We start from the raw sequence: 19019 nt of genomic DNA, 5'->3' as shown, positions 1-19019 counted from the left end.
TTGGTTCAAAATATTTAATAAGAAAGCAGCTGGTTGAACGGTGTTACGGCCTACGATAAACACACTTTTATGACAGAAATAATCAACTCAGTAGTTAGTTAATCGCATTCCCATCCATAACAGACGCGGATATAACCTCTGGCCTTTGTTAGTCTTGTATGATTTTTATTTTTAGTTTCTTGTGTATAATTCGGAGTTAAGTATGACGTCCATTATCACTGTACTAGTATGCATATTTTCAAGGGGTCAGCTGAAGGACGCCTACGGGTGCGGGAATTTCTCGCTACATTGAAGACCCATTTGTGGCCTTCGGCTGTTGTCTGCTCTATGGTCGGGTTGTTGTCGCTTTTAAACATTTCCCATTTCCTTTCTCAATTTTACAGTAACACTTCTCTTAAAGTAACATTTTACAGTTTGTTAGTTTTTTACAGTGTCTATAAAATCTCTTGACATCTTCATTTCCGTGGTCAAACATTGCATATTATAACGTTATCATGATAACATATAAGTGTTCAATGCAACCATATCGTGTCTGGTATACTTTAAAGGAAGGAAATTTAATGGGGAGGGCATATAATGCGAATTACAGCATTACGCAATATCAATACAATGACATGTTTTTAAATATCATGGAATTTATCGAAAAAAATCATATGCATTTATATTTCACAGTTAAATATCTTACTTTAAAAAACAATACAATTGTGGTTTCATTTTATTTTATGTAAAGCTTTGGGTAAATAGGTATCAAAGGTACCAGGATTATAATTTAGTACGCCAGACGCGCGTTTCGTCTACATAAAACTCATCAGTGAAGCTCAAATCAAAATATTTATAAAGCCAAAGAAGTACAAAGTTGAAGAGCATTGAGGATCCAAAATTCCAAAAAGTTGTGCCAAATTCGGCTAAGGTAATCTATTCCTGGCATAAGAAAATCCTTAGTTTTTTTTGAAAATTCAGATTTGTAAACAGGAAATTTATAAAAATTTGTAAGGGTTCCACGGAACCCAGTGTCTCGCCTACTTTTGCTGAAATTCACAGGCTCAACAAAATGAGGAAAAAAATCAATAAAAATATTCCTCTTGATACTATCTTTTGATTTTAAGAAGCTTCTGTCCAAGTTTAGTAAAAATCCAGGATAGTTTATGAATCTAATAAATGTTTAAAAACTTTTAACTGCAGACTGTATGTAATGTTAACTGGAAGAAAACTTAGTCCATTTATAAGTAAAATACAGATACACAGGTACAAAATATTATCAAAATTTCCTTCTAAATACTAGCTTATGATCTTAAACAAGCTTCTGTCTAAGTTTGGTACAAATTAAAAGTAGCAAAAGAACGTATTTTTTTTTTTTAAATTTAACCACAGAGTGAACATGTTATTTCCTGGCAGAAAATCTAAGTCCATTTAAAAGTAAAATACAGAAAAAATGGATTTACTTTTTTACAAAATTTCCTTATGCATATTATCTTTTGATTTTAAACTAGCTTCTGTCTAAGTTTGTTACAAACCCAGGGTAGTTTAAGAAAGTTATTAAAATTTTAAAAACATGAACCACAGAGTGAATGTAATGTTTCCCCGCAGAAAAACTAAGTCCATTTATAAGTAAAATACAGAAAAAATGGAATTTTATTTTTACAAAATTAACATTTGGAAACTATCTTATGATCATAAACAAGCTTCTGTCCTCGTTTGGAAGTAATCCAGTATAGTTTAAGAAAGTTTCAAAAACTTTAAACACAGAGTGAATATAATGTTTCCCTGCAGAAAAACTAAGTCCATTTATAAGTAAAATACGGACAAAATAGATTTTTATTTTTACAAAATTTACTTCTGGATACTATCTTATGATCATAAACAAGCTTCTGTCCACGTTTGGAAGTAATCCAGTATAGTTTAAGAAAGTTATTAAAATTTCAAAAACTTTAACCACAGAGTGAATATTTGTGGACGCCGCCGACGACGACGCCGACGACGGAATGTAGGATCGCTTAGTCTCGCTTTTTCGACAAAAGTCGAAGGCTCGACAAAAATGACCACATTATTGATATGCATGTCAACACAGAAGTGTTGACTATTGGGCTGGTGATACCCTCGGGGACGAAACGTCCACCAGCATTGGCATCGACCTAGTGGTGTAAACAGTTATCTAAGGTACCAGGATTATAATTTAGTACGCCAGACACGCGTTAAAGTCTTGAAATAAGACAAATTAAAGTTTGTACATTTTCACTAAATTCAAGAGTTTTGATATAAAGCCCTAATGCTAATTTGCAAGACCAAATGCAAAACTGAAGATTTATTACGTACAAGTGTTTTTAGAACATTTAAATAATGTTGTTTGGTACTTATAAACTATTTATTGGTTTTCGTATTTAAGTAGTTAAACAGTGCCCTTTATCTTCGGTGCGTATAAGCCAAAAGTAAAATCACAAAAAATACTGAACTCCGAGGAAAATCAATACGGAAAGTCCCTAACTAAATGGCAAAATCAAAGGATAAAACACATCAAAAGAATGGACAACTGTCATATTCCTGACTTGTTACAGGCATTTTCAAATGTAGAAAACAGTAGATTGAACCTGATTTATAGCGCTAAACCTCTCACTTTAATGACAGTCGCATCAAAATTTTTACAACGATGCGTGAACAAAACAGACATAATTGTCAAAATATGGTTACAGCAGTCATCACTGTGTTACAATTTCAAGACAAACAAACATATAACAAAAATAAAACTACCAACAGGAATCAAAAAGCTTCTCTTCTAAGACATTTCAAATAAATAACTACAGAAACCTTCGTTGTTGGTCTGAAACACATTTATTAATCACCATAGAAACTCTTGCATAGGTCAAATTACACCTAATAAGCTTATACATTTCAATAAAGATTTAATAATGATGACAGTAAAATATGATGGTGCTTTTCGGGTCCATCAACTATAACTACAAAAGGGACGACGATTGTACCATTACTGCAAAGGTGCTTACGATATTTTAAAATATTTTAATCAAAAGCTCAAACACATAAAACGAATGGAAACGAACTGTCACATTGCTGACTTAAGCTTGGTACAGGCATTTCCTTATGTAGAAAATGAGGATAATAAACCTTGTAATAGATTTTAATTATGGAAAAAGTTACATAGAAAAAGTTAAAGGAAACTATAACACGTAATTCAGAAGATAAACAACCTCAGTACCTATATTCTATATTTCAACAGCAAGTTCTTTGAACTTAGGACTATGACCATTTGAAATGTTCAGCTGAATAATTTTAGATCCCAAGTAAAAGCATGTCCAGATTGGCTGTAAATGTAACGTGATTTTGAACACACTGCTGACTGTTGTTTTCTTATTTTTGACATTTTTCATATTCCTAACTTGGTACATGCATTCCGATATGTAGAAACTGGTGTTATTAACCTTGTTTTAAAGCTTGATAAACATCCCACTAGTATGACAGTCGCATAAATTTCCATTAAATTGACAACAATGTTTGAACAAAAGAAATTGATATTATTTGTAAAAAAAACACCATAAATAGGGTTGGAGCAGTCAACACTGTGTGGTAATCTTAATCACTATAAAAAACACATATGTCAACAAAGAAAAACAAAATGGCATTAAGACAAAGCATATAGGCAAAAATGAAAGACAAGAATATAAAAATGACCACAGTAAGGGTTAATTAATTATATAGACAATTAAAAAGGAACACTGTATGACGTAATTAAGATGATAAACAGTTCTTAGAGTCTACACTTTAAGACCATCATGTATTATTTGTGAAACTGATACGGAATATTTATCAACAAGATCCTGGAATTTTCTGATGAACTTTTTGAGAAAAAGAATGAGATGCTCTTTGACATAACCCTTATTTGGCAACTGTAAGTTCTTACTGGTTATGTATTCGAATACCGAATGAGTTGGAAAATATATATCCCATATGCAGGCGTAGTTGGTATATTCCTACAAAGGTAGGGCAAAGATATTATTTCAAAATTTAAATCGTCTGGTTTGTCATAGATTCTGGTACTAAGATGAGCGTTTATGTCAAATTCAAAGTAAAAGTCTAAAAATGAGGCAGCGGAAGTCGTGGCTGTTGTTTCTTTAATTTCTAAATCTAAATGATATATTAATTGAACCCAAACAGAAAAGTTTGTATTGTAAATGGAAAGAACATCATCAATATATCTGAATATGAAATAATGAACTGGATTCTTTGAACTTCTTGTCATTGACTAGTGTTTGAAGGAACTTTAACTCATATGAAACTCCAACTCATGTGAACATAAGAAGAGTTATCTTACCGAATTCTAATATTTAGATTTTTTTGGGTCCATTTTATATTTGTAATTACTGTGTCAGCCATGTTTCATATTGGAAGATTGTTACATAGCTTTTTTAATAAGCAATTTCTATAATTATGTATATATAGACTCTAAATTCATATTTTTATACATTCATTGCTGCGCTACTATAACATGTACATTGTAATTATTCCCTTGCTTTTTGATAGTATGGTTTATACCACATGCATATAAAATTGGAGAAGCTTAACTGGTCTGACACATGTGTAGTTCGAACGAGTTCTATGTACTTACTTTTGTGAACAAACAAAAAAAGAAAGTTCTATGGGACAGGACAATTTCATTTTAGCCCCCCCCCCCCTTCTTTTTTCTAAATTTCTTTATATTGTCAGTGACCGCTGTGGATAGTCACCAAAGAACTGACAGAAAATAGTAAATAGTGCATTTTAGAAAAAGCTAAACATAAGTGTCCTGTCCCCTATTATTTTTGTTTAAATTGCTTTACACCGCTTAACTATTGTTGTTTCTTATTTATTGCGTGGTTATTTAATGTTATATTTAGGCTGACAAGAATATATTACAGAAACCTTTAGTAATCCAATTTTTGTATACAGCTTGAAATAGTTTCCTTATTGATGTCGTAGACTACCTCAAACTAATAAAGTTGAGTAAATAAATGATTTGTCTTTATGATACTACAGTAGTATAAAGCATTTACTGTAAAGCTAAAACTATCCTTATTTTATGAGTATGTTACTTCCAACTACATGCATACGAATAATCTTTCTTTTCCACTAAAGCTAATTGATATAACTGACGCTTTGTGTTATGGGCATGCGCAACAAAATAAGAAGAAATGTAAAGAAACAATTTAATATGTAAATGATAGACACCATGTAGAGAAAATGGTCATAAAACTAAACAAAATATACAAATAATACAATCCTGAAAGCAAAGGTTAACGCATTTAAAGCCGAATCATGTTTTATATATCATGGACGAGAAAATATAATTAACATTTTGATATTTTAAACAATATTGTCCTGTGAAATCCAAATACCACTTTTTTTTAATACATTTTGGGAAATCTTCAAGACCTATATATATATTATTTTGACATTACAATGGGTCCGAACCAATGTTTGACTGCTAGTTCAATATGATAACATTCTTAGCAGAAATGAAACATTCTCAGTAGAAATGAAACATTCTTAGTAGAAATGAAACATTCTTAGTAGAAATGAAACATTCTTAGTAGAAATCAAACATTCTTAGCAGAAATGAAACATTCTCAGTAGAAATGAAACATTCTTAGTAGAAATGAAACATTCTCAGTAGAAATGAAACATTCTTAGTAGAAATGAAACATTCTCAGTAGAAATGAAACATTTTTAGTAGAAATGAAACATTCTTAGAAGAAATGAAATGTCTTAAGTAGACATACATGAAACATTCTTATTAGAATTGAACGTTTTTATAAGATTTCCATGAGTTGTAATTAATAACATACATAATTTGTTACTTAATTCATAAATGACAACAAAATAAACCTTCAATTTCTGCCCTGAGAAAAAGTCAACATTATAAAGCTCACGATTATTCTTTAATGCCCCTTTTGTCATCAGCTCCTAACAAAACTATACATATTCTGTACCAAAATGTTGGAAGCGTACTTATTTTTTTTTTTTTATCAAATATAATAAGAGAAAGGAATTTGAGCTTTCGAATAAATTACTTTTGATTCATGTTAAAATGTGTATGCTATGAAGTTATTGAACAATTGCATGGACCCTAGGTTGACTTTTGACTTGACACAAATTGATGACTAGAACTATTACTAACACATATAACTGCCACTTCAGACAGCTAACAAATATTTGCTAACACTGAGGTATAAAATCACTTTTTCGACTGTTTCAAAATTTCGTCTGAATCTTCATCTATTCCCAGCTTCTTCCGAAACTTGGCCTGCTCTTCTTCAGCACTGAAAGAAAACAACACATGAATTGGTTTGTTAACAAACTGCAGAATGTACCTGAATGTTATCGTTTATACAATTTGAAAAAAATCAACACAGATAACAGACTTTTTATTTCGAACGCTAGATCGCTAGATACGCTTTTCGTCGTTGGTGCTCGGATTAAAACAGTTGGAAGGCCAAATCATAAACCAAGTTGTAGAGCTTTAAAAAAACAAGGATTCAGAAAATTGTGCCAAATATGTATAAGGGAATCCATACCTGGATGGGAAGATTTGGCGTTTTGGATAAATCAACTGTAAATAAACTCATCATAGATACCAGGATTAAATTGTGTATTTACGCCAGACGCGCGTTTCGTCTACAAAAGACTCATCAGTGACAATAACATCATATACACTTAATTTATGGAATATCAACATTTAACAGATATTTATATATTAATTATGCTTAAGACAAATCTGTGCTCTTGGTGCTAAGCCCTCTTTTTAGTTAACATTCTTTCCTTTTGCTGACCCCAAAACTTACGTAGTAAGGTATCGTACACACTCGTGTTGGCCATATATTTCAGCTACTCGTTTTGGTGTATCGCCATACTTGTTTTGTCTATCTATTGGTATATCGGCAGCAAATAATGCTCGTAGTGCATGCTGTCTTCCACTTTCCGCTGCAAAGTGTGCAGGCGTCCAAGATTCCTCGGCACTGCGTGCGCACCCATCAGCACCATGTTCAATCAACAAACGTATACACTCAACATAACCTTAAAAAAGCAAAGGATTCATTTTTGAATTAAGTAGTTTTTTTGCCAAAACAGTTATGGTATTTTTTTTAAGATTTTTTCCCCTGTTAAACACGCTCAGCAAAGAGCGGTTCTGTCGCCCTTTGCATGCTCTGGACATAGAGCTGTTCTGTCGTTCCTTATATGCACCCGACATACATTGTACTTTTTACCTGTATTACATGCCCAGCAGAAAGCTCCTCCATCGTGAAATGATCCATACATTATTTTTTCTGTAATATCGGGGAACATGCCTAGTCGAAAGATTATCTGTCCTCGTACATGATCTATACAACAATTTACATTTGATAGAAACCAAGATAAAAACTGATATATTGCCAAAAATAACATTTTCTATACAACAACTGTTTAACCGTTCATACATTTTTACCAAGTAGAGAGCTGTTTTGTCGTTCCTTACATGAGCTTTTATACATTTTTACCTTTCATACATGCCCAGTGAGGAGCTGTCCTATCGTCCCTTACATGCTCTATTATATATGTTTACCTTTCATACATGCCCAGTGAGGAGCTGTCCTATCGTCCCTTACATGCGCTATTATATATGTTTACCTTTCATACATGCCCAGTGAGGAGCTGTCCTATCGTCCCTTACATGCTCTATTATATATGTTTACCTTTCATACATGCCCAGTGAGGAGCTGTCCTATCGTCCCTTACATGCTCTATTATATATGTTTACCTTTCATACATGCCCAGTGAGGAGCTGTCCTATCGTCCCTTACATGCGCTATTATATATGTTTACCTTTCATACACGCCCAGTGAGGAGCTGTCCTATCGTCCCTTACATGCGCTATTATATATGTTTACCTTTATCGTCCCTTACATGCGCTATTATATATGTTTACCTTTCATACATGCCCAGTGAGGAGCTGTCCTATCGTCCCTTACATGCGCTATTATATATGTTTACCTTTCATACATGCCCAGTGAGGAGCTGTCCTATCGTCCCTTACATGCTCTATTATATATGTTTACCTTTCATACATGCCCAGTGAGGAGCTGTCCTATCGTCCCTTACATGCGCTATTATATATGTTTACCTTTCATACACGCCCAGTGAGGAGCTGTCCTATCGTCCCTTACATGCGCTATTATATATGTTTACCTTTCATACATGCCCAGTGAGGAGCTGTCCTATCGTCCCTTACATGCGCTATTATATATGTTTACCTTTCATACATGCCCAGTGAGGAGCTGTCCTATCGTCCCTTACATGCGCTATTATATATGTTTACCTTTCATACATGCCCAGTGAAGAGCTGTCCTATCGTCCCTTACATGCGCTATTATATATGTTTACCTTTCATAGATTCCCAGTGAAGAGCTGTCCTATCGTCCCTTACATGCAATATTATATATGTTTACCTTTCATACATGACCAGTGAAGAGCTGCCCTATCGTCCCTTACATGCTCTATTATATATGTTTACCTTTCATACATGCCCAGTGAAGAGCTGTCATATCGCCTCTTACATGCTCTATTATATATGTTAAACTTTTATACATGCCCAGTGAGTAGCTGTCATATCGCCCCTTACATGCGCTAGTATATATGTTTACCTTTCATACATGCCCAGTGAAGAGCTGTTCTGTCGTCCCATTCTATATCCTTCAGATTCACGTCAATTTTACTATGTTTTAAATATTCCTCCAACGAATCATAATCTCCTGTAGCAGCTGCTTCGTGGATCTCTAATCCCGCCATTTTTGTTTGTTGGAGTCATGAATATTCCTAAAAAAGTTGATTCTTCAATTAAGAATAAATACATCAAAAATGATATAGAAACTAAGCGACGCAATATTTATTATGCTATCATTTTGTCACCAGAAAATTAACAGTACTGTAACACCAGCCTTTAATTCACAGCGAATGAATAAAACCCATACCGTACAGTAAGCTATTAAGGGCCCAGGCATGGTACAAGTTATTCTCTTTAAACTTACATAATTAAAAACTTTGACATGTACAGTAAACTAAGTAAAAGTTTCAAAGACAATAGACTATGGCTTGTGAGATTGGGCCAACTAATTGCCTATAACAAGTGCATACCAGATATGATTGATATTCCACTAGTTTTACCTTCTGCGGACCCAATCACAAACTCTTTGGAAAGTGATAGACTCGTCAAATTTGAACTCAACAAACACATTTGTCTTGTAAAATGACGACAGACATGAAGTACCGATCTTTGAGTACTAGCAGACATTGGAAGTTAGTTCAAAGCCCAATCTCAACTAATAAATCAACATGTTACCACTTACTAATAAATGACAACAACACATTATGAATGTTATGCGTCCGTAGTGCTTTTCTCAGGATTTACCTTCATGAAGAACTTTTATAGTACTCTTAGATCGGTGCATCATGTCTGTTGTCTTTTTGTAAAAATATCAATCAGTACATCTCCACTTGATTTTTTTTTTATAAAGACGCAATAAACAGTTTAACAAAAGCATGATTTCCACAATGCCAAAATATAATAGATATAAAAAGATGTGGTATGAGTTCCAATGAGACAACTTTCCATCCGTCACAATTTGTAAAAGTAAACCATTATAGGTCAAAGTACGGTCTACAACACAGAGCCTTGGGCTAGCTCACAACGAACAGCAAGCTATAAAGGGTTCCAAATATGACTAGTGTAATAACATTCAAACAAGAAAACCAACGTTCTAACCTATATAAAAACGATAAACACTCATGAACCACATCAACAAACAACAACCACTTTACATCAGATTCCCGACTTAGAACAGGTGCAAACATATGCAGCAGGTTTAAACGTTTAAATAAGTACCAACCCTTACCTGCATCACTGAATAGTGTAATATCACAACATAAACAGACACATTATAAAATATCAATCGAAATGGCCAACTCAATCAAAAGACATATTTACAAAAAGCATGTCCATGGTGTAAGACGAAAAGTGGAAACGAAACCCTAGCTTAATAATTCACCAGTTATATGTACTACAGGTTACGTTCGTTAAAATATAAAACGTCTCTGTAGCTATGGAAATATGTAATGAGTTAAGAAATATTTTCACTGTAAGAAGGATCTCCGTCCGTAAAAGTAATAACTAAAACGAATAACGAAAACACTTGTTTTGTTATAGAGTTGTCTGTGTGAAACTGACAAAGGAAAACCATTAATGTTATCATGGTTTATATATAATTTATCTAAGTCAATTCCCTTGTGTAAAATCCCGCAGTATAATACAATAATTCTGCCTTGCGATGTGTTAAATTTTATTGGATTTGGCAATGTATGTATCGCGTATTAAAATGTTAAAATATGAAAGGTTGATGTATATACGATATTTTTCAGTATTTAAACTACAATCTGTTTGATCACAATTATTGTAGTATAATGCAAATTTATAATTAACTATTTAAATATTCTTATATAAGATCAATAACTACTATTTATCATAATTATTATTCTTATTGTGTAAGGAGTTTATATAAAGAAAATGTTGGGGTTAAACATGATTGTAAGTGTTCAACCTGAGCGCCGTTTAACATGGGACAGCAGTTAAGGAAGCACACCATAAGAATAAGAAACTACGAAAATCGGTTTAAAGACAACAGCTGGACTCACCAAATTCACAATAAACACAAACAAAAAAGCCCACCCCAAACAAACAGAAAATATAACAAAATAAAACAAAACAAACCACCGAAAGTATTTATTTAAGAGTACAGCAATTAAAAGCTCTCTCAAAGCCATTTCCTTCTGACTAATTAATCATACAAAGTACCCAATAATTACAGTAGATCAAAAAGAAAATGCTTTATAACACAAGATTGTGGAGCTTTCACTTTTAAATTTGACGGTAGCCTACTTATTACTTCTTCAAAAGCTTGATTTACGGTCCACTTTCCCTCGTCAAAAAAGACAAATACTAAAAAGATCGACTGTGCTTGTTTAAGAGATACTACTTGTAAAAAGGGGGTTACACACTGTTCAATTGTTTAGTCTCTATTAAATGTTTATAAACATTAGCCTAGCTACCGTAAGTGTGATCACTCAAGAGACATCCCTACTACATAGTATAACACTAAACAAAGAAATCGTACAAAAGTATAAAAGACAGAGTAATTATCTTCAAACATTCTCTTTAACAAAATATAATTTGCATATGTAATTGAGTAAACATTTATCTTACCATTTCTCTAATCATGCCGGATATTGTTTACTTTACAGTACATACAGTCCTATGGAATCCGTCCGAGGGGTTTCGAATAAAAAAATTTAATCACTTGCTTAAACATGCATACAATAAAATCGATACGTCAAATTGATTTTACCTGTATCAAAGGAAGAATAAAATCGTTGAAATTTTTATTTGTTAATCATATGTTCAGTTTAAACACCTTTCATATGGATCAAGTATGTAATATAACGGTTCTTTGACAAATTCATTAAATACCCGTTTTATTCAATCACAAAGTGAACTTGGTAGGAAGATTTTTCATCGACAAAAGATGAAAGGTCGGATGTCCTTTGTGTCACAGAATAAAACATCGTACGGTAACTCTGATTAACTGTTATTAAAATGTCCCTAATATTCTAGCGTAGAGAAAGAAATCAATACATGGAGCTTGTTTTGTACATGTTGTAAATATTTATGTTGTATTTGTTATCTCTGTACCGATGTAATGCATTGGCTTTATGAGAATAAAGATATAAGAGCAAACTCGTCACGTGGTATTGCTCAGTCACAATATTTAGAACAATGTTCCCAATACCATATTGAAATTCAGAAATGGAATCATATAACCTAGTCACTACCAGTAACGTTGTGGACATCAAAAGTCAGTATAAATGTATGGATACATATTTTGAACACTGAAGATGTTTTCAAGGAATGGATGAAAACCACCTCTACAAATGCTTCCTTGGCTATATTTGCCTGTATTTACCTTTAAACTGAAATATGGTGTGTTGCGCGAATGAAAGAATTTTTTGGCGATAAATGAAAATGTATTATTTGAAATAAATTAATAAATTTATCGATGCGGTTTATCTTTCACCTGTCCTTAAAAGATAAACACATCCGGTCAACGATACATAAACACTGATGACGAAGTAATTCCCTCTTCAAAACAAATAAACTGTTTTCTATTTATACACAGTAGCCTTTTCTAAGTTTAAAGTGTTATTATCGCATGTAAGAAAATGAAAAGTTTAATTTGTATTGATTCAGGCAAGAGATTTTAAAGTAAATTCCAGTACATAATGAAAAGGCCTGTAGTTCAGTTGTTGGTGTTGTAGGTTGATGTCAAACTAGAAAAATATAACTCCCATGTCGGAAATGCATCTATGAAGACTAGTAAGAATGGGACCAATGTCTTGATCGTTAATAAAAGCATGTAATTCTTGACTAGTAAAAATGTTGAAAATGTATGACTTAACTGGTAATAATGGGGGAAATGTTCTCTTGACGGAGAGAATTGGGCAGATGTTTCTCTAGGCTTGTAAGAATGAGGAAAACGTATCTCTTAACTGGTACGCATGGAGAAAATATATCATATTTCGGACTGGTTAGAATGGGATATGTATCTATATATATATATATACAAAAAACCGTGGGAATGGAAAATGTATCTCTTTGATGGTAAGAATGGGGGAAATGGTGAACTTTATGTTAAGAAATGAAGTCCAGCTCAAAAAGGTCAAAAACTAGTATGTCTGAAGCTGTTAAAATGAATTTTAGACCCCCTCAACAAAGAATTGTTAATATTTTGAGTTAAAGTTGGTGGTCTTTTCTATAAATTTGATGTTATTTGTCTAAAAAGGCGTACACTACACTGAAAAAATCTTTTCGAGATAGAGCAGGTGCGATTGTTTTAATTTGATAATTTGCCTTGAAAGAAATGCACTACTAAATTACTGTGTTCTCTGGCCTTTTGCTTGACTGGTAAAAATGCGGAAAATAGATACCTTTACTGGTAAAAATGCATGTGGAAAATGTATCTTTTGACTCTGTCTCTTTACTAGGAAGGATGCTAAAATTTGGGTACATATCTCATGAAACGTTTTGAACCTTAACTGATGATGATATTTTCTTGTAAATGAACGACCGTATAAATGACTGTCTGCAGTAAAACAAGTATAGTACCAAAGTCGTATATATGTCTCTTGTGAAACACAATACAAAAAACTGTTATGTTTTTGTGTATTCAAGAACCTGTAGTTCAGTTGTTGTTGTAAGTTGATGTCTGCCATATATTTGTTTTCGTGTTTTGTGTTTAGCATTGATCAGCTTTTTGTTGTCTCTTGACATTGTTTCTTATTCCGTCATGTCGGGCATTGTATTGGTAAGATATAAGGTATGGGTTTTGCTCATCGTTGAAGGCCGTTAAGTGCCCGATATTTGTTTACAGCCTCTTCACTGTACTCAGATTGGTAGTTGTCCCATCGACAATCATACACATTTTACTTATTTTAATATCAATTTGAGACGTCTCTTAAAAAATGTGGGCATTGAAGACATACAAGATAAATAAAAGGCCGTAATGAGATTAGCTGTAAATATATATATATATATATTCCTTTTTTGAAAATGATTAAAAAAAGCCGCTCGTATTAATGCAAAAAACTAGCAGTTTCGTTAAACATTAAATGAAACAGTAGGGTCTAATGACTTTTTTTAATATTCGAGTAACCAAAGAGATTACCTTACATTAAGAGGCTGGTTAATGTTAAATGCAAAGTTAACAATGGAACGGTAATGATTCATGAAATGAAAGACAGAAGTTATAAAAAAAACCAAGAGGAACGACAAAAACATCTCCAAAAACAATTGCTATGCGTACTCAATGTTTTGAAGTTGTTCATGACCTTACATTTACACATGCAAGTAAAACATAAGCTATTTTATACCTTAGGTTAGCACAATTAAAGGCTACAGAATAAAAAAAAAAAAAAAGGGAAAAAGGAAAAAAACAACTAACGCTTTTACAGCTATAGCCGTTAATTTTCTATCTGCTAATTAATATTCAAAGATGTTTATAACACTTGACATATAGCGTGCGGAATTAGAAGTATTATGTTAAATTCTTTCATTTATTATGTAATATATATTGTTTGTGTTGATACTTCATGGTCTTGACAGCATGAAATCATGTCATATGAACATGTAACATTATAACAAATGCAATAATTGGATTCGTCTTTTTTCTTTGTTAAACAAAAGGACTTAATGCTGGAGTCCAATGCTATTTTAGAAATCCTGATTATGAATAACAATCGGCTCTTTATTTGGAGATTTTCATGTTGAAAGTAAATCTATAAGTATAATTACATATTAATGTTATAAACTATTTTGATTCCAGCGTCACTTTGTTTTCGCTTAACAAGTATTTAGAAACGAAAGAATAAAAGTTTAAAACAATATATAGACTACAAGTTCAGTATCAAAAGTGATTTGATGTCCTGTAATTTTATCATGTTGTTTATACGTCGAATACGGTCACCTTTATCTTGTTGGCTGTTTTGTCGGCTGATGATATAGCCATTTCCCTGCTGATACCAGTTTTTGCCTTGGAAATTTTGAAACATTGAATTTCTTGCCCTCGCGAAAATTGACAAAACGTATGGAAGGACGATATTTTTTGATAGTTTCAATTTACCAGACAAACGAGGTTAGGCTTAGTGTTTTTCAAGTAATGTCACAGGAAAAGAGAGTAAAGTATCTTCCGTTCACTGTTGAACTATCCGAAGATACTCTAGATCAGATTTTTACATTTTCTGGCATTGTATAGTAACATTTGAGAATATCATCGTGCATTTGGTTTAATATTCGGCTGCAGCGGCATTCCCGAAGTGCCGAATTTACTTTCGGGATAGGAATTTCGATTTTATTTTATTTTTTTTTGGGGTGGGGGGGGGGGGGGGGGGTGAATTTGTATTAGGAATCTAGTTGATTTTAGCACGTTAATATCCATGAAGTAATGTTATATTTTGTTTTCATTTCATTCTTAAAATAATTATCCTTTTAAGGGTAAAGAGAAAAATAAATGAGGTCTCAGTCATAAAATTGAATAAGGTTTAAAATAAGGGAATTTGTAAACAAAAAGATAAAAAAAATAGTCGAAGAACTCTTATCAAAAGTATTAACCAACAGAAAGAATTAAACATAATAGACATATCTTCCTATATCTATATAACAAGCAAAGGGCAAATACCAAATGATATAAGAATTCTAAGTAATACCATTGCAGGGGGCAGGTTAACACAAGGTATACAAGGTATACTACCCACGTGTTGAACGTACACGTTTTACGAGGAGGGAGGTTAAAACAAGGTATACAAGGTATACTACCCACGTGTTGAACGTACACGTTTTACGAGGGGGAGGATAAAACGAGGTATACAAGGTATACTACCCACGTGTTGAACGTACACATGTTTTACGAATACTCGTGATCAGTTAATATAATCTTCTTATAGATATTACGTATATGTAAAGTACTTACTATTGTTTAAAATAGAAATAGATAAAAGTGTTATAATATTGTATTTAAAGTTCTTTAAATGTATTAAGGGGACTTGGTTATATGACAATAGGTGTCAAATTCATGTTCACCGATTTGACACAAAATTATTATTATTGATTTATCACATACTAAACCATGTATCCAAATTACAGATTCAGATTCAATATTCTAGTATAGTATCATCAAACACAAACATAAAATGAGATTCACAGAAATAAACATAAAACATTTAAACATTTGCAATGTGTGCACCAATCTTAAAAAGATTTGTGAAACTATCATTAAAATACACAATATATACATATAAACATATGTCCATCTATACTTAATGAAAAGTAAAACATTTGTTTCTTTTAAAAGAACTAGTGAAAAACAATACTGGTTCTTCTCAATAAAATATTGTTGCAGGTTTTGGCAACTAAAGTAGCAACATTGCCGTTATAAAATAAAAATATAAAGCAATCTGATGATAGGTTGAAACATTCATTAAAATGTATTGCTTCGTGTATAATGATTTGTCTAAAATTATCTACATATAATGTAATAAGTTAACTTTAAATAGATAGCGACCTCGTGAGATTGGATTTTTCTAGGTGTGTCTGATTTTATGTTACGGGTTAACAAAATAAGTTTATCATCGATTTTACCTTTATGCGAATGATTTTTTGTGCATCAAGTCAATCAACGGTATGGTTCACCTTTGGTTTTCACTTTCAATGTTGAAATTCTTTTCATTTTAATGGCTGAACGCAACTTAAACATGCGTAACAAATCTCTAGCTAATAGGTTCAAATGAAAGTCACTTGAATACGGAGTCAATGAGATTGAATTTTTCACGTGCAATGGAATAATGCTTCTTTTCGAGTATACGAAGTATTCAGATAAACAGACGTTATATAGCAACCATGTTGTCTTCTTTAATTCAATACAATGCAACGGCTTTATGCAGACAGTTATCAACCAACTTTTATTTGAAACCTTTACTCACAGCTCGATGAAAAGGTGAACCTGGGTAATTAAAAGATGAACAGTGTACTTCAGTCTTACAATGTAGCTCGGTGGCAATAAAAGACAAACTTTTTTTAGTCTCCCATACTAAGGATCTCCTTTGCTTGGTTCAGAAGTTTTATGCAAAGTTCATTAATATTTTAAATTGTTTACAAAATAAATATTTACACGCCTATAGTCTAGCCTAAGTACATCGGCATTGCTTGCTTAAAGATTAATGTATATTGCGATTTTGAAATACACATAATTTCAAGGTTAGTGAAAATACTTCCTTTCTGACCTTTCAACGAATATATCAGAAAAGCCACATAGTGGTACATCACAAAGAGTATATATAAATTAGTTCTTAGAGATATGTGAAAAGAAATATACAAAATCAAATGGCATATTTACGGTCATTTATTTTTGTGATTGAAGACGCATCATCTTCGCTAGCCAAGGGTTACGATCCACTCCCGCTCTCTTCACTGAGCGGGAGTGGATCGTAACCCTTGGCTAGCGAAGATGAAGACGCATATTCTTTGATTTAAAATACGAAAAATTACAGAAAGCACTTGTTGATAGAAAGTATTTGAACACGTAATTAGTCTGTAAGGTGGCATATTTTAAGTATTATCGTCATCATTTTTAACCATCATGGATAGGTCTTTCTGAACGATTGACTTGCTGTCACTGGCAACACTCGTGTCCTCTCGAAGTTGGATTAATTTCAATAAGGCTTTCTACATAAAATATTAACTAGATATAAGAAGATGTGGTATGAGTACAAACGAGAAAACTCTCCATGAAAGTCACAATTTGTAAAGTAAACCACTATAGGTCAAAGTAAGGTCTTCAACACGGATCCTTGGCTCAAACTAAACAGAAAGCTATAAAGGGATAAAAAAATGACTAGTAAAAAAACATTCAAACATGAAAACCAACAGTCTTATCTACATTGGAGATCACTTCCAACCTCTCATTAGAACTGTCAGAATAATATGTCATAGAACTGTTCTAAACTGTCCAAGAACAGTTCTAGGGTTGAACAGTTCTACCTTAGAACTGTTCTAATTAGAACTGTCCAAAACTGTTCTAGGTAGAACTGATCAAATCAGTTCTAGTCGTAGAACTGTCAGCAGAACTGACTAAATCAGTTCTAATCGTAGAACTGTCAGCAGAACTGTCTTAAACTGTTCAAGCCGTCTAGTCGAAATTTTAAGAATTGAAATGTCAAAATTCCGACTATGAAAAAAAGTTCACTGCCAATTTTATTTTTACTATATCCCTAATATACTTCCGTTTAAAACATACACAAATCAATCAATCAATCAATTTAAAGAACTCATAAACAAATGATCTTGGATGGTCTCTCGATAACCATTATGATATTTCTGTTTGTTTTACAGGCCATCCAAGGTAATGGGTCCTAACTTGTTGTGTTTTTGTTATCCAGACCTCCATTTGCTGTTCATCTGCACATAAAATAGCAGCGGCATTAACCAAGAAGCCGAATACCAGTTTCACCCAGAATGCTTTGATTTTGTTGCAGATTTGCCTAGAAGTATATGTTATTTTTTTTTTTTTGAAAGAATACTTTTCTTTACCATTTATAAATAGTCGTCTGGAAATATAGATATGATAGTTACTATCTGACGATCATTTAAGTTTAGAAATTGGTGAGGTTTGCCGAGAGAAAACAGAGTGAGTCAAACAAAATAGGTGACGATAGAGTTATGAATTGCAGAAAATTTTAGAATGAAATGTTATCCACAGTACTGCTGTTCAAACTCTAACACCGATAAAGTTGATCAATTGTTTAACTCGTCATTACGCGTTTTGTTTATATAGATTAGACCGTTGGTTTTCCCGTTTGAATGGTTTTACACTAGTAATTTTGGGGCCCTTTATAGGTTGTTGTTCGGTGTGAGCCAAGGCTCCGTGTTGAAGGCCGCACTTTAACCTATAATGGTTTACTTTTTAAACTGTTACTTGGATGGAGAGTTGTCTCATTGGCACTCACACCACATCTTCCTATATCTATCTCTCCATAAGAGACCAAATGGAATGACACAGCAATTGGCATCAATAGGTCACCGTACAGCATTCAACAATAAGCAAATCCCATACCGCATAGTCAGAAATAAAAGGCCCCGAAACTTCACAATTCAACACACAAAAAAAAAACCAACGAGAAAACTGACGGCCTAATTAATATAAAATAACAAAAAAAAATGAAAGAAAAACAAACGAAACACAGCAACAAACGACAACTACTGAATTTCAGGCTCCTGATTATGGCTTATATCTATAGTTTCATTGGCGCTCATACCACATCTTCCTTTGTCTATAATTATATATTTTCTTTATTACTAGATATATATATATATATTCAATTATTCATTTACTGTCCAATTTCAC

At 32.8% G+C, this 19019-nt stretch overlaps 1 protein-coding gene across 6 annotated transcripts; it reads right to left on the bottom strand.

The window, feature by feature from the left end:
* Positions 1-5178: 5178 nt before the first annotated feature.
* LOC134693749 (ankyrin repeat domain-containing protein 66-like) lies at positions 5179-16341 on the bottom strand. 6 transcript variants are annotated; one of them, XM_063554685.1, is made up of 4 exons: positions 16259-16341; positions 8664-8835; positions 6828-7059; positions 5179-6305 (listed from the first exon to the last, which is right to left on the bottom strand). In XM_063554685.1, the coding sequence occupies exons 2-4, from the start codon at positions 8806-8808 to the stop codon at positions 6221-6223; spliced, it is 462 nt and encodes a 153-aa protein (XP_063410755.1). In that variant the 5' UTR covers positions 8809-8835; positions 16259-16341; the 3' UTR covers positions 5179-6220. The 6 variants fall into 6 exon arrangements, with proteins under 6 accessions (XP_063410755.1, XP_063410740.1, XP_063410747.1 ...); XM_063554670.1 differs by lacking the exon at positions 16259-16341 and adding an exon at positions 12033-12127; XM_063554677.1 differs by lacking the exon at positions 16259-16341 and adding an exon at positions 11540-11564.
* Positions 16342-19019: the final 2678 nt, after the last annotated feature.

This window comes from Mytilus trossulus, chromosome 1, assembly GCF_036588685.1.
Source record: "Mytilus trossulus isolate FHL-02 chromosome 1, PNRI_Mtr1.1.1.hap1, whole genome shotgun sequence".
NCBI lineage: Eukaryota > Metazoa > Mollusca > Bivalvia > Mytilida > Mytilidae > Mytilus > Mytilus trossulus.
The sequence above is the reverse complement of the archived record's forward strand: the minus strand, read 5'-3'. Positions and strand labels throughout refer to the sequence as shown.

Bases quoted from the DNA above. Each gene is read 5' to 3' on its own strand.
- LOC134693749 (XM_063554685.1), bottom strand. From the start codon at position 8,808: ATGGCGGGATTAGAGATCCACGAAGCAGCTGCTACAGGAGATTATGAT. The intron at 7,060-8,663 runs GTAAACATATAT...TGCTTTTTTAAG, and splicing joins TCACTGGGCATGTATGAAAG to GTTATGTTGAGTGTATACGT. The intron at 6,306-6,827 runs GTAAGTTTTGGG...GTTTTCTTTCAG, and splicing joins TGTGTACGATACCTTACTAC to TGCTGAAGAAGAGCAGGCCA.